The sequence below is a fragment of the Carassius auratus genome, chromosome 21, assembly GCF_003368295.1.
Source record: "Carassius auratus strain Wakin chromosome 21, ASM336829v1, whole genome shotgun sequence".
Lineage (NCBI taxonomy): Eukaryota > Metazoa > Chordata > Actinopteri > Cypriniformes > Cyprinidae > Carassius > Carassius auratus.
Window position 1 is genome coordinate 4257044 of NC_039263.1, and position 27625 is coordinate 4284668.

The 27625-nt window shown below is 36.7% G+C and overlaps 1 protein-coding gene across 8 annotated transcripts in view; it reads right to left on the reverse strand.

The window, feature by feature from the left end:
* Nucleotides 1-27625, reverse strand: part of LOC113038263 (rap guanine nucleotide exchange factor 6-like) — a 74235-nt gene that overhangs the window by 13280 nt on the left and 33330 nt on the right. For 6 of the 8 annotated variants that reach the window (XM_026195556.1, XM_026195551.1, XM_026195554.1 and 3 more), the window contains 13 exons: nt 20088-20216; nt 18056-18233; nt 16774-16910; nt 15170-15328; nt 11200-11352; nt 9281-9445; nt 9090-9197; nt 8463-8666; nt 8264-8372; nt 6504-6747; nt 2477-2634; nt 1442-1456; nt 902-1142 (listed from right to left, as the gene is read on the reverse strand). In XM_026195556.1, coding sequence (XP_026051341.1) covers nt 902-1142; nt 1442-1456; nt 2477-2634; nt 6504-6747; nt 8264-8372; nt 8463-8666; nt 9090-9197; nt 9281-9445; nt 11200-11352; nt 15170-15328; nt 16774-16910; nt 18056-18233; nt 20088-20216 — 2000 coding nt within the window. The remainder of the gene's footprint in view (nt 1-901; nt 1143-1441; nt 1457-2476; nt 2635-6503; nt 6748-8263; nt 8373-8462; nt 8667-9089; nt 9198-9280; nt 9446-11199; nt 11353-15169; nt 15329-16773; nt 16911-18055; nt 18234-20087; nt 20217-27625) is intronic. The other 2 variants (XM_026195552.1, XM_026195555.1) reach the window with 1 other exon arrangement.

Genomic DNA, 27625 nt, shown 5'->3' on the forward strand with positions numbered 1-27625 from the left:
GGTGCATAATGCGATACTTAAATTTATTTTTTATCCAAAATATGATTTATAAGCCAATAGCGTGATAAACGCATTTAATGTCTGTTTCATTCATACTAGACGCCAGAGGGCGCCCTCGTGCATAAAACATCACACACGTGTCACAGGAGCAACAGAACTAATGGCGTTCTAGGAAATCCCTCATATGGGCAAGTCATTGCTATCGTAATGGAGTAAACAGAAAATATAAAAGTTATTCAACAGAGAAGCTATCTCTGGTATTTTCATTATAATAAATTATATTTATTATAATCTATTTCTAATCAACATAGCCTTTTTACAGTATAGAACATTTTCTGCCTCATTCTGTGACAAGAAGCTACATCAGAGAGCACAAAAGAAAGCATATGACTGATGCTGTGGAGTAAAAACGTTATAATGTTCTCTTTTGTTGGACAACAAGTTTAGAAACGCTTCTCATTGCAAGTCATTAGAGGGGAAGTTTAGCTTTAGGCAATTTTTATTTATGCGCATTTAGCTTCGCGGTAGGCTACATGCTGCCATCAGAGCAAGTGTAATTACTGCATTCATGTGCTCCTCGGATGCACTTATTTCCTGAGTTGTGTCTTTAAGTTCGATTGTGAAATATTTGTTGCATTATTAGAGCTTCCCGACTTGCATTCACATGCATTTTCTCAGTAAGGAAATTGTGGCTAGTGATGATGCTTCTTAAGACCGTTTCGGAGAACCAGAGGAAAAATATTTCCAAGTCGACTACTCAGACATCTAAGTGAGGCACTGAAATCTGTGTTATGATACCCTATTACCCTATTAATATAGTGTCTTTTTGGTCACGTCCACTAAAGTCTAATCACACAGTGTTTTGTGGCCGAGGTGCTAGTTCAGTTCTGGTTCTGCTTACCTGCCGTTGAGCTGGATGCGGTCCGCTAGCTTTGAGAGCTGGTCGGGCAGTCGGCGCTGTTTGATGAATCCTTCAGGACAAACAGAAACCTCACACAGCGAGTAGGTCTCTGCAGTAGCGATGAGGCTGAACTCACTGACCACTTGCGAGACGACATCTTTAGCTGTGGTGTCTTTACTGATGATGATATAGCAGCTCTGCTGGTCGGCCTTGAACACGCGGATCACCTGATCTTGAACGTCTGTTAGTGTCAAGAGGAAAGAGATGGAGTTAAACACAACACAGGAGAAGATGCACACACTCAAAGCCGTGCCTAAACCTCAGGTTGAAATGAAAGGGGAGGTCAATGGCTCAATGATGAGATGTTTGGTTCAGATCACTATTTCACACTATTTGAAGATGAAGTCTTATTGCTTTGGAATGCAATCTATCGCACATGCATTTTCACATGCTTTTGGACAATGAGAGTGAAACATTTCATGCCACAAACCCATGATCACATGCAAATGAGTTCAAAACGTGTACGTCGGGTGTACTTACAGTAGAAACCAGCCACTTTGTGGAGCCAAGAAACACAGAGAGTAAAGACAGAGAGAGAGAGATGATATATGACACTCCAGATCACATGATCCACCAGAGGAAACATCACAACTAATTTAGAGATGGCCTCCACGCTACGAACGTCTCTTGTACTGAACATCTCGCTGCATGTTAAAGAAAAGTCATCATTTACTCACCCCTGTATTGTTCTAATGCCATATGCCCTTCATTGATTTTAAGGACCAGAAAAGGAGATATTTTTTAAATAATAACGATACAAACTGCATACATATTCGTCCATGGTTATCAGCATCAAGCTTTTTAAAAAAAGATGCAAATGTATCACAGATTGATCCTATATGACGCACGCTGTATATTTCAAGTGTTTGTGGGGTATAAGATATTGAGATACTGTGTATTTACCTGAGAGAAGAAAGCACATGATTCGTATTTCATGTCACATTTTTATTACTCTTGATTTTTCAGTTGTACACAAAGACAAAAGTCAGAATACTTGTTAAATAATATGTTAAATTTAACACTTGGAATATGCTGCATGTGTCACATGGGATCTTTCTGCATCTATTAAAAAAAAAGGTTGATGCTTGTTACCATATACTGCCATTATATAGACAAGCGTGTCCTTTTGTGGTCTGAAAAAGAAAGAAGGGCATGCGGGATCAAAACCACACAAGGCTGAGTAAATGACGAAAATAATGATTTTTGGTGGAACTATCCCTTTACCTTCAGCTGGTTTCCACAATCCTGTGAAGAGGATCTGAAACCGGCCGCAAGCTTTCATTTGAACATTTACAGGAATCCTTCCCATCATCCTCATATATTCTAACTATATCTCTATTTGCATGCACAAGGTTTTCAGAAACCCTCCATGTGATAAAACATTTTTGCATAACTAAAATGAGCACTTAATATGGAAATAATATAGTTTAACTTCAGGTCCTGCACCATACGATGACACATGTCTGTGGTCATTATATCAGGCTGAACTTATGCTCTGATGGTGTGACGTCTTACCTGAGGGGTTGGAAAAGTCCAGAGCGCTGGCGGCCGGCTGAAACAGGTCAGGACTGCTGGACGACAGGCTGCCCGGGATGGGCATTATAGCCACGCTGTGCCGGCACTGTTTAGTGCCCACGATACTGTCGTCCTGAGACTGAGACATGCCACTGTCACTGCAGACACACAGAGACATGCATTTCATCCAACACTAACACTGCATGTCAATAAACACACACACACACACACATGTTAGGATTCCTGGAGGTTTTACAAAGGTGAATTTAAAAGCTTTCTAAGACCAAGTAAAGATTTCATGCAATAAAAGGAATGGAACTCAATACATCATTATGATCTCTAAATTTCAATTTCTTTTATTAGCATTGAAAATAAATTCAACTTCCAACAGATCTCCAATACTCCATAAAAAAAAAAAAAAAAAAAAAAAAAAAACGTATGGCTTGAATAGCTCTTTTTCAAACCACTAAAATAAGGAAAATAACTTTTAATGTACCTTCTGATCAAACTGCAAAAAAAAAAAAAAAAATAATAATAATAATAATAATAATGCTACCTCAGTCTAAATATCTGAACATCCCTAGATTAAGATACATTTACTTGAGAACTAAAATGACACAAGTCTTGCTTCCAGTGAGTTGATGATTAAAACAAAAACATACATCTGCCAACTGGCTCAGAAAAATCTACCTTATTCAAATTTTCATACCCCAATGGCAGGTTTCTGTTCTATTTTTAAGCATAAACTCGATTAATTTTCTTAGAAAACAAGACTTTTATATGGTCAAATTGCATCTCAAGTAAATGTGTCTTGATTTAATAAAGTTTACATTTACTACATTAATTTCTACTGAAAAATGAGACAAAAACACAGTGGAAGATATGCATGTTTTGCAGTGCGTGAAACATTTAATTAAGAAGCGTAACTATGAGATACATTGAAAGTTAAGATTTAGATACATTTCAAATTTAAGACCTTTTAGGCCTTAATTTGTGGAAGGGTGAATTGAGGCTTTTTAAGACCTGCAGAAACCCTTCACATGGACAATTTAGGCCGTTTTCACACTTGATTGACTGAACGGGATGAGCCAGACCGAAAGTGGATTTACAACTGGTTAACATCATCCAGAAAACCTTAAGTGATGTCAAAGGAAAAGTGAAGATGCTTTAGAGAAAGTCTTGGAGTAACAGAACTGATGAATCTTTTTTCTGTTTACACACGCATTCATCTGTTGCGATGTATACGAAGAATGTGAGCTGGAGAAATGCTGCAAAGTAAAAGCTGTGATGCCAAAAGCCTCAGTGAAAGCACTCTTAACAGACACAAACAAAGAATGAACACACACACACACACACACACACACACACACAATCAATGAATGAGACACGAGGCTGAGATGGGCAAACGCAGCAAAAGAAGGGCAAGAAAACATGAGGTCTCAGACGAGAGGAAACAGGGCTGTCTCATGGGTAAACTCCACGCCAATCAATCGCTGACCTTTACACAAACACACCAATTAACATGCTTCTGTCTCACTCTCAGAGCAAAGAGAAAAGACAGACTCGACTCCATGACATCATCCTCATCAACACATCTGATACTGCAGGAAACATCATCACAAGTGCACAAAGATCACCCCAAACTCAGATACACGTGTGCAAGCCCATTCCCACCACAACAAAACACCTGCTTTAGGAAATCACAATCTGAATTAGGAGATAAAATGTAAAATTACATTCTATACCATAATTATGAGATAAAATTACATACCAAGTCAAAATTATGAGATAAAAACTCACAAGATTAGCTGAAATTAAATACTATATCTTAATTATGAGATAAAAGGAAAAAAATGAGATAAAACAAAATATTCAAAGTCAAAATTATGTCATGACATACCATGTCATTATTGTAAGTTAATAAACATAATGAGATAAACGGACACACGAAATTTAGACATTTTAGTCATGACATGCTGTGCCATTATTATAAGTAAAAATAAAGAGATAAATTGATATACTAAGTCAAAAACTATAAGACAAAAAGTCACAAGATAAGTAAAAACTGGCATAATTATGAGATAAAGTCTGAAATAGATAGTTAAAAAAGAACGAGGTAAAAGTCAAATCATGATAAAGTACAAATTCTGAGTCTGAGAATAAATATTACATATAAAGTCATAATGATGCCAGTCAATTAAACTTTTCATGTTACATGGCACTATATTAGACAGGCCACATTGTTACATTCGTTTAGAAAAATACGGTAATGTTTTATTAAAATAAATTAAACACTAATTTCATATATATATATTGTCTTTTCAAAAATTCAAGCACTTCTTCATAAATTTGTTTTCCAGGATTTACGTTTCAAAACTCCATTTCGATTCTGAGACTGAACATTTCGGGATTGCAGAAATGGGCTTCCGCACACATGAGTATCACACACACGGATGGAGATTTATCGGAAAGTGTGTGTGAGTAAAATCAGACATACCACACAGTCAGAATATTACCAGAGTATTACACTAGAATGGTAGTAGTATATTATGGTGTCAGGTCCTGTGACAAACAGTGCTGGTGATTTCACAGAAACAGGAAGTGAAAAGAATGACTACTACACAGGAAGTGTGACACTGCACTGTTCATCTACATAAGGAAAACATGTTGACCAATGACAGACAACACCTAAACAGGCACGACATGAGACAACTGCTCTCTTCCTCATCATTTCCAGCTTTAGTCAACATGTTAGAGGCATGTGATATCGGTTATGTTGAGCTGGGTGACTCCAGTCAAAAATCCCCAAAGCTGTATGTGAAACGTCATGCTCTGATTGGCTACTGGAAATGCTGTGCCTGGTTAGGATGTGATGCAACTCCGTATGAACACACAGGAACCGTGTCAATGACGTGTGTTGTGAACATGCACAATAAGACACCTGGGATGAGGATGAAACAACATGAAACACAATGTTCACGCAAACGATCTCTTCTGGCAGTTTGTGCTGCACTGCTCCCAACATTATGCCTTCATGATTTTTACATAAGAGAGAGAGAGAGAGAGTGTGTTGAGCAGGTGTCTCTTACCCAAACAGTCCCCTGTGCAGTGAAGCAGTCATAAAAACAGAAGACACGTGACGTCAACTACTACAAGCATCAAGCACTCAGGTGAAGCATGAACACAAACACACACTCACACTCCGTCACACACACCTACACACTTTTGATAAAAGTGTCTGCTAAATGAATAAATGTAAATGTATAATGTTAAATAGATTTTAATTATTATTCTTTGCATTATTTTTAAAACACAGAAAACAACAATGGATAATTTACCTTAGGTCTTGAAAATGAAAGGAAACAAGAACTTTCACACGGTGTACAAACACGTGGACTTTATGAATTGTTTAAGCAACTTAATTATATATGGTTTATAAACATAATTTTAAACATTATGCACTTTTTTCAAAGATGTGTTATTTTATTGCTTTGAATAAATGCATTAATAATGTTAATAATAAGTGCATTAATAATATTTAGCTCGGTGGACCTTCATGGCCTGAAAAAAGAGTAGCCAAATGTTTTCATAAATCATTCCTTTTAAATTTGAATATTGATAATATTTATAAGTACAAAATTTTAATTTAGTTTTTCAGCTATTTCGACAGCACTAATCTGGACTCACTACAAAAATCTGCTTAACTGTCATGAAAATAATAGCACAACTCTTTAAGTCTCTGATTTATGACTGTGGGATGAAATATAAGTAAAATGTTTTCATGAGCTCCAGTGGTGACCAGGTTTCAATTGTGGAGACACCAAACTGACGGATGGATGGAGGTCTGTTTAAACCCTGTGAGAGTGTGAGAATGTCATGCAGTGAAACGCCTCAAGAGACACTGAGAGTGATGGAGGAATGGTGTCATGAACATGTCATGAGGCGATAAGCAACTAATGGAGGCTCAGGAGAGGACGTGAACTCAACTAGACTCTAAACCAACATCCACTCAAGAACAAGTCTTTACCTGAAGGGCTTCGGAGGCAGGATGCTGAATCTGGTCTTCTCCAACATCTTACGGATCTTGTTGCGTCCTCCAGACACTGTGTTGGCCTTTAACTTCTTGCGGCTCTTGCTGTCCGAGGGGAACTCCAAGTCACCGGGCAGATCCGGGATAGAGAAGCATTTGCTCTTCCTCTCCTGAATCTTAGGGATGTGAGGACCGCCGTTCTTCTTCTCGTTCCTCACGCGGCTCTGAAGCTCTTTAAAAACTGCGACAAAGTCAAAATCTTGGTTACACTTCAGTTTGCACCTATTAACTATGAATTTACCTCAATAAACTCCCAATTTGCTGTTTATTAATAGTTAGTGAGATAGCTGTAAAGTTTAGGCATGGGATGGATTAAGGGATTAAAAAATCCTCATGCAGAAGTACTAACAAACAATGTTAGTAAATGCATACTAATAAGCAACTATCTAACTTTGAGAATTGGTTCCTCAAGTAAAGTGTTACCAAATGTATTTGTATACAGCTTTTCACAATACACCGGGTTTGTAGCAGCTTTATAGAAAGTCATACTGTCTTAATGTCATAATGCATAATGCATAATGCATCACTGCACACTGCGCATGACACAAATTACATCACCAAAATAGTGTACAAGTGCACTCGTATAATGTATATAGTGAAAGTAATAAAAGCTTATATTATACATTTTAACAGGTATAATTAAGTGTGGAAATAACTGAAGGTAATATCTGTTTGCTAAATTAAGCCAACTAACATGATTCATATTATTACTATTATAATAATTTTGTTTCATTACCCAATATACATTTTTTTTTTCAGGTGGTATGGAAATATAGGTATCAGTATCGGTATCGGTATCGGTATCGGTATCGGTGATTACCAAAAATGAAAGTATAAGTCTTGCTCTGAAAAAAGTGATATCGGTGCATCCCAATCTTTTTTGGATGTTACCTTTCAGATATTTACCATTCTGTCTGTGAGTATAAAAGGTCAAAGATCAAAGTGCACAACAAACGGAGTAATCGTCTTCCAAAATAATCAGTCGATTGTGAACTGCCTGAAATGAGTCGTCAGTGATTGTGTCACTCTCATGTCTAGAAGACACTGTTTTCTGTGCTGTGAAAGCAAAACCACTTTTCAGGAAGAAAGGATGAGGATGTGAAGAGTCAGTGGCTAAATGTATTTTTACACTGATCCTTGAACGGACTGTTTCAGGCGCCCGTTCTGTGAGAACAATGCAATGTATATTATGAGAAAATAAGTGATGTTTAACCACGACTGCATGTTAATCTAATATAAGAGGACCTCCAAAACAAAGGACAAAACAAGCAAACATGCTCTTAAACTACAATGGAATCACATTTACTGAATAAGCTGTAAGATGCATATCAAAAAGTAATTTGATTTATTTTAATACAACAGCAATTCGAACTTTCATTGTCATAAGGGATCGTTTTAATCTTTTGCACACATGGGGTGGAAACCCTGCTTTATTAGCCAAATGTTTTTCTAAATGTTTGTGATGCTTCAGGTTTTTTTTTGTTGCATTTAATTAAATTAGCAGCTACTTATCAATCGGACTAGATGCTTCCACAAACATACTAAAAGAATCCTATTCAAAGGCAACTTCTAATTTTCTCAAATTCAAGAAACTGTCCGAGATCAGGAAACTATTTCAACACCTCATAGCATCTGTCAGCCAATCAGCAAGAAGAAGTATTGTGATATAAGAACGATCTTTATGTTCTGTGACGTACCGAAGATGTTGGTCTTCACAGTAAGAGAGAGGTGTGTGTTGTTCTTCAAGATATCCATGGCTTTGGAGTACGAGATGTTCTCAAAGTTCTGCCCATTGATCTCCAGGATCTGAGGACAGACGAGGCGCATTGTGTTCATGCTGAAATATTTATACGGTGAGTGTTGTTCAGTGCAGAGCAGAGCTCCTGTAATCTGTACCTGATCTCCGCGCTTGAGCCCTGCTTCTGCCGCTTTACTGTCCTCCTCCACAGTCTCCACGAAGATGCCGAAGCTGCGCTCGCTGCCGCCCTGAAGGGTGAAGAACAGCGGAGACTCTCTGGACGGCTTCTGCAGGGTGATCTGACGACACTTAGCTTTAGCAGCACACGCGATGTTCAGCAGACGCAGATGCCCCTTCATTTTCTGAGACACAGTTCAATGAAACGCATATTTAGGAAATATATCCACTCTTGTTTATACATGATACTGTACATATGCTCCTAATCTGGAAATATTCTGGTACTGACATAGCTGCCTGAGAGGCGTCTTGAAGATAGCCACTCAGTGAAATAACTAGCCTTGAAGGGGTTTTAATAAACCTTTATTGTGCTTTAAAGGTCCCCTGAAGTGCCTGAGTGAAAGATGTACTTAAGTCCTACCTATGTGGGTCAAAAAGTAACTTTTATAATATAAATGGAGTATATATACTATAATATATTTTCATTCAACCAAAAAGTTTGCTACTTTTCCAGGTCTAGAAAACCCTATTTTAGGATTCCCTGATATGTCAATGTTTTTACTCGACTGTAGGAAACCTGTCTGGGTTCGTCTGATGTCGACACTTACCGAGGAGTCCAGTAACTTCTCGAAGTCCTCCAGGAACTGAGTCATGACCGGATCGCCCTCAAAGTCGTTAAAGTGATTGTTTACCCACAACAACACGATTCTCGTCACCTGCCAGATCCCAAAATATGTCATTATTTACCACAAAAACAACACTGTAAGGAACAGAGAGACTGATGCACACACATACTGACCGTGTCTCTGAGACTGTCCACTTTGAACCATTCCAGAAGTTTCTTGCCCACTTCCATGGGGCTGGACAGGAAGGTGCGGTACGTCAGGAGGAAGTCCTCAATGTAAGTGGGATCCACCACTGACGGCTCCTCCACCAGGTGCATGATCAGACGCTCAGGTGTGCCCTGATACAAACAACACAAGAGCACATGATAGAGAGCACGCATGCAGACAGGAACCTGCAGACAGGGAGGTTTCTATGCGGATGCTAAGGTCTGTTACAGTGCTGCGTTACAAATTGATTTAGTTTGTTACTGATTACAGATTACATGATGAAAATTGTAGTTGTTAACATATTCTAAATCCCCTTTCACACTGCACATCGGACCCGGCAAATTGCCGGAACATTGCCGGGTCACCTTCTGTGTGAAAGCAACCACGTCCCGGGATTGATTCCGGCATTGAACCCGGGTCTGGGACCTAGTAACAATTTCGGGTTCAACCCGGGATGAGCGCTGTGTGAACAAAAGCCAGATCTAATGCCGTGTCGAAGTGATGACATGCGTTATCACGCGACTCTTTTACCGGTTGTTTTGAAGGAAGATCAACGTTCGCGATGAAAACATATGTGAAAACTGTAATGAAGCAGAAATTAGTTAGTTCCTCACTTTCCGCGCTGACGCCGAGATCTGCCGGAATGGTAGTGTGAAAGGGGCTTAAGTTACTCATTTTAGGAAATGTATTACTTACTATTAAATGTAACATACTGACATCAAAAAGCTTGGAGAAAGAGATTATATTTAATTTGCATTAATAACATCATAAAATGCATTAAACATTAGATTACACCGGGAGTTTCCCAAACTGGCTTAATGTAAGAACTGCAGTGGGACACTTAAAACACTTATGTTATATTTGTTTATTCTTGCATGTCAGTTTGACCATAAACCGATATCAGAGAAATGTAAACATGCAAATCGTTATATTATTGGAATAGTAACCTTTCCTTATTTTTATGATTTGGCTGACAGGGAATCCCTGCATTAAATGAACAAACATTAATAAAGACAGAAATAACATTACAGGCCCAAAGTCTTCCAGGTCTGATAGACTTCTAGAATCAAGAGTAACTGAAGGTCCCTGGATATTATGAGCAGTCATTGTAAGATGGGAAGCTCTGCTTCATTCCAGACAAATAGGGAACGCTCAGGCTGCAAAGTCCAGTCTAGTTTAACTCGCACAGAAACCCAAGCCAGCATGGGTCAATAGGGTAAACTACCAGACTTCACCGTACTTCTCCAGCTGATTAATCACAGCTTATTAAGACATTACATTTTGTATTACAAGTTTTAGAAATGTCATGTTTAAATATATAAAGGAGACTTTATCTAATTAAATTATGCATGCATTCATTTGCATATATTTCCTTGCATAAATTTCTTGTATCATTTTATTGATATATTAAAGGTTTTTGCACAGAGGATTTTGGATTCATCTATTTATCACTCCGTGGATCAAAAAATACTGTCAACAGAAAAAAAAAATCCTCTTCAGGTTTTAAGGAATAAAATGTTAAATACAGTACATCAGGTGTTATATACATCTATGAACAAGTTTGTTGTATGTAAGTGCTGCTGAAATGGAGAAATAGCTCACGGCCTTCAAAGATATGTACTGAAACTGAAATATACAGATATAAAGATAAAGCATAAAAAGTGTCACGTTAAGCCAGGTTTTAACCCCTGATCTGATGTGATCAAGGGCGATCTAATCCAAGGCTTTACCTCAGGTTAGTGTCTCGATGTGATGTTTCTTTTTCAAACGTCATTTGATATTTTTGCCACATCATTTTGAGCAGCATTAAACTGACAGCTGACAAGATCTTACAACATCAGCCCAAAACAACGATCGATTCTAAACTAGAGTGACTCTTCCTCACCTTAATGACGATGTGGCCCTTCCTGGTGCCGCTGCGGTCCAGCTCTCGGTGCTCCTTCACCATAACGATCTCGCCCTCCTCCTCCTCCTTGTGCGTGTTCTGCTCCACATGGTTGAGGATGCGGCAGTAGTCCTCTTGTGCGATGCACACAAACTGGTCCACAACAACATGAGGAAGAGCAATGAACTGATAGTAGAGCAGGAGGTTAGTCTGCACCACACACGGATACTCAAAGCACCAACTCATGAGTGGAGCGCGCTCAGTGCAACGTGTGTAAGAGGATGTGCGTGAGCGCCGGACTCATGGCGCAAGAGGAAGTTGAGGTGGAGACTTTATTTTAGGGAATCAGCGGTGTTGCTATATCAGGAGGCATTTGCATTCGGACCCTGACCATAGAACTGAGTGACACTCCCAACTCTGATTGAACTCAATGAAGTGTGAATATGAAGACATTTAACAGGAAATGACCAATAATCAGATATAGATAAACTGTCCCGCAACATTTTATATTCCTATCTCTTGGACATTATTATGCACTGATCTGTTTGTTGTTAAGTTGAAACCGGCACTAGTCAAGGATCAATCCTAGGACCCTTTCTGTTTTCAATTTTTAATAAATGATTTGGATAGAGATGTTCAAGCCAAATTACATTTATAAGCTGATGATACAGTGGTTTACACCCAGTGCAGGAACTTCAGACTGCATTTCAGGCTACACATTATTGAGTCTAAAATTGGTTTTAAATACACAGAAAACAAAGTTATGGTCTTCTCAAAAGCTCGAGCACAGCTACTCGACAATTGTTGCATTCTGTCATTAGATGGGAAATCAACTGAGAGAGTGTCTTCATACAAGTACTTGGAGATATAGATAGATGATAAGCTTTCCTTCAATTAACATATTACTGCTTTAGTTAAGAAGCTTAAAGTCAAGCTCGGCTTCTATTACAGAAACAAATCTTGCTTTACTTTAAGTGCTAGGAAGAAACTTGTGGAAGCTATTTCTTTTCTGTCTGTAATTGATTATGGAGATATAATGTACATGCATGCTGCATTTTCCATCCTGCGTCATGTAGATTCAGTTTACCATGCATCACTACGATTCATAACAAATATAAAGTCTCTTACCCATCACTGCATTCTTTATGATTTAGTTGGATGGACATCACTTAAAATTCGTAGACCACAGCACTGGTATATCTTTATTTATAAAGCTATACTTGGCAAATTTCCACTGTACCTCTGTAACTCCTCTCTGTTTGCTCTGGTACCTATCAGCTACGCTCCTCAAAGTGGTTGCTTTTTAATGTGCCACGAGTTACAACCGAATTGGGAAAAACTGCCTTAGGGGTGGAATAATCTACAAAAAGAGCTAAAGTTAGAAACCCCTTATGTCCATAAATGAATTTAAAACTACTGTAAAGAGTGTTGTGATGGAGACAGTTCTTGTTTTTCTTAAGAGTCTCATTGTATTTTATATTTGTATTTTTTATATTTATTGTGAAAATCTAATTTGGTGTTTGTTATGTATGCATTTGTTGTGATTTGGCTGCTAACTTGGCCAGGTGTCTCTTGTAAAAGAGATTCTGTATCTCAATGGGACTTCCTGGTTAAATAAAGGTATAATAACTAGTCAATGTCAAACTGTTTGAGATGGCCAATCAAGTCAATTGTTCACAGATGTTAAGCACGATTTCCAGTGTGATGCCAAGTGTATGAGATGTCCGCTTCATGACAGAAATATTTAACACCTGACAGTTATATACAGGGATGCAAACTAACTGACTTTGAATTGAAAATATATCACTTTCATGTGTTATATTTCATATGTGTTTCATGTAATGTAACATGCAACTGAATGCATCATTAGAAAAAAGAAAACATTACATTAATGCATTTAACAGACGCTTTTATCCAAAGCTACTTGCATTGCATTCAAGGTTAGGATTTTATTGGTTCATGCATTTCCCATGGCCTTGTTTATTATTTAACTTTCAGTCAGTTCCTTACACTAAGCTATTACGTGATTTCAGAAGATTTTAGGATGCAGCTTCTTCAAAATTTCCAGGATTATTCAATCATTCAGGTTTGGATAAACTTGAGGGTTAGTACTTCTGCAAACATTTTATTTCAAGAAGAAAGGAGGATGTTGATGGAAACTGGGAGGGTTTGTGAAACTGAGAGTGTTTTTAACATGTGCGTTGTGATGCAGACCAATGAGAAGTTCACAAAGGTGGTTTGTGCTGCACATTTAAAGGGAAAGTTCACCCAAAAATGAACATTCACTTATGTTGATCAAAATGTCAAAGTTGTTTGGACCCCAATGACTTTCAAAATATCTTCCCTGCTTTTGTATTTTTATGTCATAATAGAATTTTGACTTGTCTGAAAATTAATTTTTTTTTATTCATAATTACAACTATGTTAGTTTCGACTTTAGTCATAATTTTGTCTTTTATCTGTCCAAATTTGTTACTTTTTATCTCATAACTGTGACAGTGTGTAATGTTTTCAGCATTATCTCAATTACAACCTAAAGGGATAGTTAACTCAAAAATGAAAATTCTGTCATTAATTTCTCATCCTCGTGTCGTTCCGAACCTGTAAGACCTTCTTTCATCTTTGGAAGGAAAATGAAGTAATTTTTGATTAAACACGAGAACTCTCTGACCCTCCATAGACAGCAAGGGTCCTACCACGGTCAAGGCACATAGTAAGGACGTTCGTTAAAATGGTCCATGAGATATCAGGAGTTTTAAACGTAATTTTACGAAGCTACTACTAAAAAACGTTTTGTGTGCAAAGAAAATGAACCACAGATGGCTTTACTGGTTTGGAAGCACGTATTTAATATGACATTATTTTGACTTTTTATCATTTCATCAAGATAATTATATCGTAGTACATTGATATAATTCATCATATACATGTGTATATATATATATATATATATATATATATATATATATATATATATATATATATATATATATATATATATATATATATATATATAAAACTCATAATTTCTATTTCATAATTATGAAATAGTATAATTTCAGCTTTATCTCATAATTACGACTTAATATGTCATAGTTTTGACTCATCAATCATACAAAGTATATCATAATTTCAACTTTATCTTAAAACTGACCATTTTTATCTCATAGTTACAAGATAATTATATCTCATAGTACATAAATATAATTTATTTATAATTCATGTATATATATATATATAACTTAGTATGTCTAAATTTTTTATTTACAATATGATCTAATTAATCGTTAATCTTAATTAATGCATTAACAATTAATATTGAGTAATAGCTACATTTGTAAGTGAAGTTATTAATCTATGTTAAAAAATACAGCTATTAGTTCAATTAATAACACAGTTGCACTTTTTGATTTTAACGTGTTATTAAATATTTAAATTACTTAAGTTTAATGAATATTAAGAAGAATTGTTCATTGGCAGCTAATGTTAATTAAGAGCCTTAATGTAGCCTAAAGTCTGACCAAACAATTAAAAATCTGAACATTTTCAATGGCAATTAGATATTAGGTAGTCCAGTAAAATGTTTTTTTTTTTTTTTTTTAATAAACAGCCTATTAAGTCTAAATATTTAAGTATTTGGTCGATATGCATCTATACGCTTTTAGAAAGCAGTGCAGTGGTTTTGTTTACGGGGTTTCCAGGGTAAAAGCTGTATTTCTGCTGTTTAGCGCCATCTGCTGTCAGAGAGTGAATGTGCGCTTTCATCTAGACCATCTCTCATGTGTACTGCCATGTGCATCTAACTGCGCATTCATCTTTAACGCAGCATTTAGCGGTGTTATGCACTGTGACCAGTTGATAGGGAAACTATTATTATAATGCATTTAAAAAAATCATGACTTTGCATCGCATAGTTATGATTTTCTTCTCACGTGGCAGAAATGAGCGTGCATGCATGCTCTGCTCTCACCTGGCAGTCTTCTCCTTTTGTGCACACAACCCCGTTCATGAACTGTCTGTCTAGAGACGGCGAGATCCCGAAGCTGTTGCCCATGCACAGGATCTCTATCCGGCCATCTCCATAGCTGATCTCTACAGCACCATTCAGGATCACGTACCACAGGTCCAGCTGCAAACACAACAGTGCACTATGATCACACAACAGACGTCAAATTAGCTTTATGCATGTCAGATCAGCTGTTACAGACGCTGTCATTGTGGTGAACAACAGTTGAGGTGGCCTTCCATGGATCATGATAAACTCAATAAGAATTCAGCTAACAGCAGAAATAAATGCGACTCTGCATGTCTCTGTGCAAATGAATGGCTCAGTTTGATCTGACACACGAATTCAAACACATTATCTCCACAGCTGCTCTGGGAGTCACTTCACCAGCTCTTCACCATTTCATTCGAGAAAAACTACTGTCAAATACATACTGAAACTGAAAGACCTTTACATCAACCTGTCAAAATAAAAGTCCAGTTTAACTTGAAGAAATTATGACAGAAATATATTAACAATGTATACTAAAATCTAAATCTCAAGTTATAATAATAATACTTGTAATATCAAACAATCAAGGAATTTAACTTATACAGTTATACAGTGTGGTTGTGCAGCATTTTATTTGATAAAATAAAAAAAAATGCAATGCTTGTTGTAAATTATGTTTTCGTTACATTTTACAAGATTAACTAAAGTTTTATTAATGCATTTAATTAGACACCACTTTAAAATGTGTATTGAATCATCCAGTAAAAAAATAAAAGTGAAAACAGAATTTAGGAGGTAATAAAACAGATGTCATGGGGCCCTAAATTAAATTGTGAACAGTTTATCTTCACATTCATTCACAATGAACATGGAAAGCATTTCCTTCCCCATTATTTACAAATGTGTGTCGTGCTAAATATCAATATTGTATCAAGTGGAAATAAACATTGTGATAATATTTTTTGGCCATATCGCCCAGTCCAAAAAGATAAAGTTGCTCCGTTCAGTGTGTGTTTGTGTGTGTGTGTGTGTGTGTGTGTGTGAATCTGCTGAAATATCTTGACCTTTCCTTCCACTCCATGTCTTTCTGTCTCCTTCTCATCAGCACAGAAGTGTGTTTGTCTTGTTGACCTTTGTTATTTGTGTCCACACACAAATAACACGGATAAATGTCTCTGTGCGCTTCCCTTCTCAGCTCCTCTTGAAACTCATTTATGATGTGCTTCAAAGAGTAATTATCAACATAATTGCTCGGTTTCATGACAGACTGCTTAACTTAACACAAAACAAAGCACACAGTGTCACCACCGACTCGTCTACGCTTCTTTCTCTTAATCACGTCTATGTGTATGAAATCTGCTTTAAAAATAAACCGACCTGGTCTAAAATAACAGATCTCCGAATAAAGGAACGCCAGATCATCACAGATCAATGTTTGGTCAGTTTTGGTGCCGTCATATAGACGTCTATTTGTTTTTATGCCATACATCTGCATTTAAACAAGGCTTAAATTTAATCGATGAAAGCTACCAGCACTACTAGTATTATACTAGTGATGCTCTCATGCATGTCTCTACCTGCTGTTTGTCCTGAAGAATGATGGTGCCTTCCTGTTCCACCACCTCGAACATCATGACCCGACACAGCTCCCTCCTGACGGACATGGTCATGTTAGCGAAGGCCGGCAGCTGATGCATGAACTCCAGGAGCTGCTCTGTAAGAGACATGTGAGTGAAAGTGTGATGTCTGCTTGTCATTAGGACTAAAAAACACAAGAAGTGATTACTGTGCACGCAGTAAATGAACTCCTTTAGCACTGTTTGGCATTGTGACATTTTTGATTTTGAAGAAAGAACAGTAAAAGAGGGTTTCTTAAGGTTTCATGAAAGTAAATGTAAAACTTTTTAAAGAGTTTTTTTGAGACCAAGTAAAGAAAGTTTGAGAAATGACTTGAAGGGAACACAATGCGTCAATGTTCTCCAAATATAAGGGTCCGAAGAGCAGGCAATGAGCTGAAGTACTAATAATTCAAAGTTTAAAAATTAATTAATTAATAAATAAATAAATAATAAAAATAAAGTCTAAGCTTAATAGCTTATAAAAATGTTAATTACAAATATATTTTAATAAATGATTAATAATAGAAATACATTACTTTCTAACAGTCTAATAAGTCTTAACTATCACTTTATTACTTTTTATCGATTTAACACATCCTTGCTGAATAATAGTATTCATTTATTTATTTTTTTAAATGAAAAAAAAACCTGACCCAGACTTTTAAACGGTGCTTTATATGGTTACAGAATATTTATATTTTGAATAAATGCTGTTTTTTAAAACTTTTTATTCATCTAACAATACAGAAAAAATTCAATTTCCAAAAAAAAAAATAATAATAATTTTTAAGCAGCACAACTGTTTCAACATTGATAATAAATCAACATATTAAAATGATTTCTGAAGGATCATGCGACACTGAAGACTGGAGTAAAGATGCTGATGAAAAATCAATAAAATAAAATATATTTTAAAGCATATTAAAATAGAAAACTGTTATTTTAAATTGCAATAATATTTCAGAGTGTTGTTTTTTTCTGTATTTCTGATCAAATAAATGCAGCCGATTTAAAGGATGTTTAGATATATGAATCCGAAAACAATGCAAAAATACTGAAGACGACATTCATTTCATGGGTATTAATTTTAAGCAATGCATGCACTATTTAATGCCTAGCCTTTATCAATCTGAGACTTTCTGCTCTTTTTTAGGCCTCAATTTGTGGAAGGGTGAACGTGAACTGAATATCAACAGAAACCCTGTTTCCTGTTCTCTTCATCAAGCAGCACGAGCGTTACCGATGTCGTCATCGGTCCGATCCACCGCATCCTTCTCCAAACACTCTCGCACCAGATCTCTGCCCAGAAGAGCCTCGGAGGAGCGCTCGATATCTTCATCCTCCTCCTCTTCCTCCGAGTCCACAGGAGCTTCGGGCAGACCGGACAGATCCACGTCTCCCATCTCGCTCTCGGTGGCCTGCGGAGGAACAAACAGCATTGGCTGCGGCTGCTCAGTTTTAGGAAAGGCTTCTGTCCCATGCTTTCACTGCTATTAAGCACTTCCTTTCTCATTAATGTCAATCTAATCTCTGCGAAGAAGGGACTTTTGAGAAACTTTCACGAGATTGACTGCTTCTAGCGCTGTGTTTGCATGCTTTCCTGTCAAGAGCTGCATGTGAAGAGCTGCAGATATTAAAATGCATCTCGTAGACTGTGTGTTTATTGGCTTATAGTGCATGTGTGTAATGAAGAGGAATGAGTGTAACATACAGAAGCTGTTCTGGAACAGACATCAGACATTTCATTTATTAAGTACATTAAATATTTTACATGTGTTCTTTAATCCAAACCTATGAATAGTCAGCAGTGTAAAATGACAATGTTAATGCACATTATGCATGCACACAATGTGATATATAACTCACAAGAGCAGTTTGTTCTCCCAAATCTCACATGTGAACACCAGAGGGAGTTGGCGCACTCCTAATGCATCTTCCCTTTCATCTGATTCATATTTAATCATAAACCTCGTATTCACTGTCAGGATTCAGACTTTAATCTGATTCTGTAAGTGTTGTCAAATATCTAATTTCACCAGTATTTAAATCATCACATGCATTATGCCGTTCAAATACATTTGCACATAATCAGTGAATGTACATATATGACTGATATCATTCAGTATTTTCAGATGAGCAGAATTATGAAAATCTTATTCTTCTGTCAGTGGAAATCTAATTCTTCATTGTGTATTTCATTGAGAAATCCAGCTTGTTAAGATAAATGTGTCTGAAAGGAACTGCAGATCGCGGAGCTGAGACAGGAAGGACAGAAAATACACAAATTACTAAGAAAGTCAGAGAGGAACCAGAACTCAGAGCGTGTCACAAGCTCCTTGTGTGTGTTTCATACAGAGACTCCATGTGATGTCTTCTTTTCATTTAAACTTATCAAACATAAATGCTGACTGAATTAGAAAACATATGGCACTATTACACATTACTTATTTTTATTCAAGTGTGGCATTTGTTTTTGCGTGTTACAGACAGCGAACAGTTTTCTTCAAATGTGAAATACGTGAATGTATTTTCTTGAATTTAACTATACGGAGGGAATAATATATATTTGAATGCTTTTAAAATATCTGTTTGGTAACACTTTACAATAAGGTTTATTAGGTATCATCAGTTAACTACATTAGTTAACATGAACAATACTTCTACAGCTTTTATTATTATTAGTTAATGTTCAGTTCAGTATTTACTAATGCATTATTGAAATCTCAAGTTGCGTTTGCTAACTTTAGTTAATGCACTGTGAACTGAGATAATGAACAATTCTATTTTATTTACTTACATTAACAAAGATTAATAAAGGGTGTAATAAATGTAGTGTTCATTGTTGGTTCATGTTAATTAATACATTAACTAATGTTAATGACACACTGTAAAGTGTCATTTTTCCAAAAAAAAAAAAAAATTATATATATATATATATATATATATATATATATATATATATATATATATATATATAAATATATATATAAATATATAAACACACAAGTATATTGGTAAATATACAATTATAAAAATAAAAAATATATTCACATACATTTTTTTATTCTATTTAAAAAAAAATATTATAAAAAATATTATTTTTTTGCCATATGGGAAAGTTATTTTTCCACAATTTAAATACTTAAACTGTCAGCTCAAAATACTGATTCAATAATTGGTTTGATCAATTAAAAATGCTCACAGAATTGTAAATTATTTTTAAATTGAGCACTGAGCGCTCTTCAGGTGATCAGGAGAAGAAGTGGCTGTACCTGGTAGATGTCTGATAGGCTGCTGCTCCCCGAGTCACTGGCGATGCTGCATCCTGATTGGCTGGGCGGCATGTGCATCTGCTGGTGGGCGTGGTCTGTCAGGTGCATCTTGCTGAGGTCACCAGGAAGCTGTGCAGACAAGACAGGAAGTGAGAAATGCTGAATTGAGGACATCATTTACAGTGCAGCTGATGAGTGACCAGTGTTCGCCTTAAAGAAAACCAAAGAGAAATCAGATCTGATTTCTGTGCATTAAGATATGCAGTGTAACGCAGTCTAGATTTCCTTCCTCTATGTTTCTATCTGGGCAGCAGCAGTGCTTTGCAAAAGAAAAAACAATACTAAAGAGCAAAGATAAGGATATTGGGCCCCGAGAGCCAAAGCAACTGATGTTTCAGAAGTTGCCCAATTAGATATGAATATCACAAGCTAAGATCAGATGTTTTATAAGTGTATTATATATATATATATATATATATATATATATATATATATATATATATATATATATATTTGGATACCCATGTGACTGAGAAAAGAGACTGTATGGAGCTTCAGGGTTTAATTTTTACGTCATTTTTATATTTTGCTTAAAATATAGCTAAAAACAAACAATATACATAATCCAAATGCTCTCATCTTGAATAGAAAACAAAGTTAACAAAGCCATCTGCTAATAATTTTAAGTACAACATTGTTTACAAAGAAATGCTCTTAACATGCTGATTAATCATAATATATGTAGATGAAATGAAAAAAACTTTTAGTCACCAAGCAGGTATATTAGATCGCTCAAAGTCAAATGTGTGACAGGATAAAAATAATTCATGCAAAAGTCATTCTCGCTTCCTGCAGTGTTTGAGCAAAAGTGTTTCACTGTTTGTTTGAATAAACACCATCATCTGATGCTCTTTCCATTTATAGCAGGGCAGAGAAGCAACACACACACACACACACACACACACACACATAGAGCAGAAAGTGTTTGAATCAAATGCATACCATAAATGACGATGTGTTACATCTTTTCTTACATTCTTCCATGTAACATCACCACGTGGTTGATGAAGGGTTAAACAGAGGAGCTTTAGATGAGAGTGCATGTGTGTCAGGCCTTTCATCCTGTGAATGAGCCGGACGGACAGCTGTGTAAAGGGCATCCGTGATTCCTAACAGAGGCATAAGGGCAAACGAGAGGCGCTGCTAATTGCTGGCTCACACGAGGGTCTCTCCCCTGCTCCTCAATTAATGATGACGGGAGATTAAATATGAATGAGCCAGACTCCAGGATTCACACACCACTGACGCACTGATGCACGCTCACCTGGATGGAGATGCATGGTATTCACATAAACAGTGTGTAATCCTCAAAGATATACACACTGCGGGTAATTAAGAAGGAAGATATGTTTTTATGAAGAGGCTTTATGGGACATTGTCCTTGTGGGAACTCCACTGAATTATTCATGCGTCCCACCACGCTCACGTCTAGACTAGATAACATCCAGACTGACCAACACTTCAACAGGACGATGTGTGTGTGATGCCCACACCATTTAATAGGTTTGATGATAGCGATGGTTTAGTATTAGATAAAAAAATGCCCTCAGATGCCAGTGAAAACAATATCCTGGGCAAATGCTTCCCTTAATAAAACAGTAAAACGGGTAAAACGGCAGACAGAGAGTTTGAAAGCAGAAATGTCAAGCTGCATTACCTGAATTAAAGTGTAAATAAAGTTCACATGTACAAGTTGAGCAGCCCGTCACAGTTTCAGAATTAATAAAAATAAAAATTGCACTTCTCATAACAACATAATGTCTCTATCCGTGTGTTGTGCGATATCACTTTGACGAAGCATTTGTCATAAACTCTCATTTATAAAACGTTTTGATTTACACATGGGCAGCTCATGTTTTCGGCATCTCTGAACAGCTTGATTCACAGTGGTATTGTTATTATTCAGTGTGGATTATTATTATTAGGGGTTCAAGTGCGTACATTTTTGGCTATTTCTGATTTTTTTGAGAAACTTATTTTTGGAAACTGGTCCTAGGGTTTTACAATCAACAACAAAAAAGCATGCACAATTTTATTGAGATCGGGAAAATTTTGGCACTATAACAGCTAAAAAGGCAAAAACACACACACACACACACACACACACACACATACACACATATATATATATATATATATATATATATATAAATAATACCGTTATAACCACTAGATGGCAGAAGAGGGGCACTAATGGGCTCATTCAACTCACTTATAGGTTTTGCTTCTGGATTTATATTTAGACATTATAAAATCACTGATACCCCATTTTAAATCATATTTTTTCATAGATTACCACTCATAAATGAGCCCTGCAGCATGCAGCTATGATCAATGCAGCACATGTTTAATCTTATTACAGCAAAGGAGAGACCCACAGCACACGCATTAAACCAGGGTTCGTACAGATACTGTATAATGAAATTCCAGGACTTTCCAGGACTTTTCAAGCACTATTTGGGGGATTTTCAAGGACTACAATCAGAGGTCTCACTTATCAAACATATACTTTATTTACTTTAAATTCTAAAAAAGGAAAATAGATGAATAAAAATTAAACAAGATGGTACAAATAAGGTACAGCACATTAAAGTATTCAATGACTGTGGCAACTCTAAGTATGAGAACATGAAAGTCATGTCATGTTCCCCGGCATTTCTTCGTCTTACTCTTTACCATTTCGTAAATGTGCTCCAGGTAAGTGATGTCAGAACGAGCGAGTTAACGAATAAGGCGGGTAGAAGGAGGGGGATGGGCTGAGGCGTTAATTTTGAGCGTTAATTTTGTTTTATAGAAAAAAAATATACACTTCAAAATTGCTTTGTAAATTCATAAATATTGCCTTTAAATAATTCAAGCACTTTTCAATTACCACGTCATTAATATGACTGTTTTCAAGGGTTTTCCAGGACTTAAATTTCAAAAAGTCAAATTCAAGTACTTCAAGCACTTTAAGCACCTTGTACGAACCCTGTTAAACTGACCGAACCAGACCAACGCTGATCTCCCCAAACCAACACAAGCACCCCTAAACACAGTATTACACTAGACATGAGGAGAATGCACTGCTACTTTACTAAGTGATAAGTATGGAAACAAATACTATGGAGTAAATGGGGACCAGAAACTGCTTACCAACATTATTCTAAATATCTTTTTTAAAGAAACTCGAACAGGTTTGGAACATATTAAGGGAGTGTAAATGATGTCAGAATGTTTATTTTTGGGTGAACCATCCCTTTAAGGGGCTTCATTTATTGGAAAAAGAAAACTACATTTTACAGTAAAAACAACTTCTACATCTATGCAACTGCATAGCAATACCCCAGCAAGCACCTACAACAACTCCTCACGCCAGAACGTTTTTGCATGGGCACAACAGACGGACAGATGGTGTGTTTGTATTTAAGAGAGTGCTATCCAGGGGCAAACAAGGTGCCAACCTACACCATGTGAACACTGTGAACAGAGCATTCATATGGCACCCTGCCCTGTCCGTACGCTCCACAAGCAAAGCACAAGCTCTTCCTTACAGAGACACTCGATGTCAGACCCCCAACCTGAACACACAATCAACTGCATGACGTCACGCATAAATGGCATGATCAAAGCTGATCCGATCCCATCTGCCTTCACACAACAAGTTTAGGAAGATCAAAAGCTAATGATTCGGGATGGGAATCACAGATGCGTCCCGAACACACCGAGTACACACAGCATGTGTCTGCTGTGGAGGTTTTATAAAGGCAACACTGTCCTTCTATAGATGAGCGAAAAACCAAGCGTATATTGATGGAAACAGATGAGTATAATGGACACAGTAGAACTGAAGGCCAATGTTTAACTGAGAAAACCATGTTCCTAATGAGAACAGGCTTGTCTTTCTGCAATGGGTTTTACAGTTTGCCTTGCTGCTGTTGTGAACTATTTAGTCAAAAGCATCACTCTTTACAAGTAGAGTCGTTTCACAGAGCAAGCAAAAGACAACTGACTTTAAAACGAATATTATTCCAACAGATGCTGAGAGCTTTTAGCTGCTCTATCTTGGGAGGTTTAGGGTGTCAGGTGGACAGGAAGGTTAGACGATTGGGATCAATACACTCAGCATTAGCCTCGACACGTTCTGTTCCATCGTTAAATTATGAGTCAAGGCAAATGCTGCACTTTGAGAGAGCAGCTTACCTCCACTTCCTGTTACACACCAGATCTGAAGGAAAATCTATGAGTGAAGGCGTGACCATTGGAAAAACAACAAAAACAAAGGTCAGAGCCTCCAAAATCTTGGTAAATAAGAAATGGTGCATGTACAGAAGTGTAATGATGGATTCACATATCACGACTGACTCTGACTCGGAGGCTAACCTAATGTGTGAAGTACAAGCAGGATGGGATTTCTGTTAAGTCATGTATCAGATTTCCATCTTCACATGATTACACTGCAGTCGCTTCGTACTGAAAGTATTTATTACGGGGAACTAAAACTAACATGTTCCATCTACTATTATTTATTTGTATACGTTTTTGTTATTTTCTTCCAAGTTTAGCTTGATGTACTACAAGATATTAATCTGCAATAAAATATATATATATATATAAACTACATAGAAATCAAACAAGGCTAATAAAAATGGCACAAACACACAACTAAATTATGAAAAATGTAACCAAAATTAACTAAAATTATTTAAAAATGGAACTAATCAAATGTATACCTTGAATGCAATGCAGTGGAAGTTGCTCTGGATGTAAGCATCTGCTAAATTCATACATGTAACTGCATATAGTAGCTTTGTGTGAGAAACCGACTAAAATGTAAATATTAAGGGCTCTAGAGTGCGACCAAATTTTGTTTTATGTTTTTTAGAAACATCACAATTCACGATTTTAATCACAATTCTTTGTCATGTTGGTTTTACTATTTTGCAAGTTGTCTGAGCATTACTGCCAAACTAATTCCCCTATTATTATTTTTAAATAACAAAGATATATATTACAACTACACATAGCAATAAAACAGTGCTTTATTTAGGTGTATTTAGCAGAAGCATTCAAGAAATTGAATGAACAAATACAAAAATAAAACACTATATAAATTGATTCCTAAACAGCTGCATTACATTTCTTCAGTTAAGATCAGTGAGAGATTTTTCTCTTTATGTTTTGTTGTTTTATTAACGTTAAAGGAATAGTTCACCCCAAAAATACAAATTCTGTCAGCTGTCTGTTCATTTTGTCATAGTGTTTAATATTTATACCACCATTTACTCACTCAAAAGTGGTTTTTGGATCTATCCCTTGACAGTAATGACAGTAGGCTGCATGTTTAATAGGCGTACTGTCCCTTTAAGACCTTCATGCAGCTAATATACAGGCACATATACATTTTTCTCTCAACTGTTTACTTTAATTTTAGACATAACCAACTGTGTCTACATATAAACCTTGTGTTATCTTGACAGTATTTGCTCAAATGATAACTTAGTTCAATAATAAGGCGCTTTTTGACAGGTGCTCAGAAAAAGCACAGGTCTGACCAGCGTGCGAATGAAACATTTAAAAGCACATGCAAATAATGAGAAAGTAACTCTACTGCTGAGCTAACACTGCTGTGAATGCATGTGGTGCTGTACAGTATATGACGGAGCTGATAGACTGAAGACTGTCAGTCCAGGCTCTTACTAGTCTTCTTGAGAAGAAAGCCTCCAACAGGACGTGAAAGCACCTGACATTCAAGAAGTTAAACCCTGACACTCGTCCATGAACAGGATAGAGGGGAAAATAGCTTTCAGAAGGCCTTTAATAACACGGCCAGGCGGTTGGCTGCCAAGTTCAAAGATGGCCAGACCCCGGGACACTAATGGAGCTGGAAAGTGCAGCCGAGACACAAAGCTGAAGGCCAATTATCGACTCATGAATTATGAATGATGGAGATCTTCCAGTTTGGACATATCACAGCAAGCCTCCTGAACGTCAACTGTAAATCACGAATGGAGAGGAAAAAGAAATGTATGTTTGAAGACAGCAAACAGAATCAAAAAGAGAAATAAATGACGGAAAAAGAACCGTTCAATGATACGATTCGTATCGCGATTCGCGAGCCCTAGAAAATAACGTGACCTTTGAACTACTTACATTGTAGATTGACAATGTAAGTCATCAGAGCCTTTCACTATATTAAAGTCCCTCCAGGATTTGACCCTTTTTTTTGGTGGCAGAATTTTATGCACATTTTGGATAGCAGTTTAGTCTAGGGGCCAGTTCTTAATATTAACTAGCTGTTTATTAGCATGCATATAACTGTCATATTGGCTGTTTATTAGTGCTTATAAAGCACATAATATCTTATTCTGCATGACCATGATCCCATAGCAAATCTAACAACTACCTCACTATTAATAAGCAGCAAATTATGGGCTTATTGAGTAAAAGTTATAGTTAGTTAGTTAGCTATTAAAAGTGAGAAATGGTCCCCAGACTAAAATGTGACCACATTTTATATAATTAGGATACCAATTAAAAAAACATGCTCTTTGTCAATGGCCCCTAATGTCTCAGTAACTTTAGGTCGTATCTGCATTTTTTTTCATGATTATTTTTATCTAATCATCTAATTATGTAGGATTGCAATAAAAATACATTATTTTGTTGATATTGTGTTGCGTTCAACAATGACAAAACGAAAGTGAATTATAATTTGCTTATATTCTGCTAAACTCCATCTGTGCATCACAGAAGAAAGCAGGTCGATCGGGTCTGACAACACAAGGGCAAGTCAATTATGAGATTGAGTTTTCTTTTTAGACCTAGTCTACCAAATGCATGAAACACATACAATAGTCTCAGTGTTTACAGTATTAGTGAATGAGTAACAGCTGAGTGAAAAGTGAATGTGCACAGACGCCTGTGAGCTTCATAATGAAGGCAAACACCAGGCAGACACACCTGTCACACACATTCACATCCAGCATCAGAACTAGAGCGGCTTCCTGTCATGAATCATCACTGAAGAGACTGCATGTGTCCAGCGACCGCAGATCAGACACGTGCTGGTAAAGTCTGGGCTTGACTGCATGTTGAAACAGAGTTTGGTGAACTTCTGATGCAATTTATTCTGTCTCCGGCTCAGAGGTGGGAAAGATCCTCTATAAATCCATCAGAGCACAAACGCATCTGACTTAGCATATTATTCTTCATAATCATTCATAATCAATGACCACTGTGTGACACGCCCACTTTTCAACATCCAATCAAATCCATCGGTTCTCTTATTGAACGTGTGCTTTGCTTAACATGCATTCTATTCTTCGGCAGCTTGACTTCGTGATGATGAGTGAAATCGTATGACTGCGATGCTTTCAGAATATTGTTCTGTTTATTTGAGCGGGTTTGGGGTGGGACTATCAGTTTGACTGAACAATGGCAGATGAGGAGTGCTTGGGAAACACTCAGAAATGACAGAGACACAGACGTTCACGTAC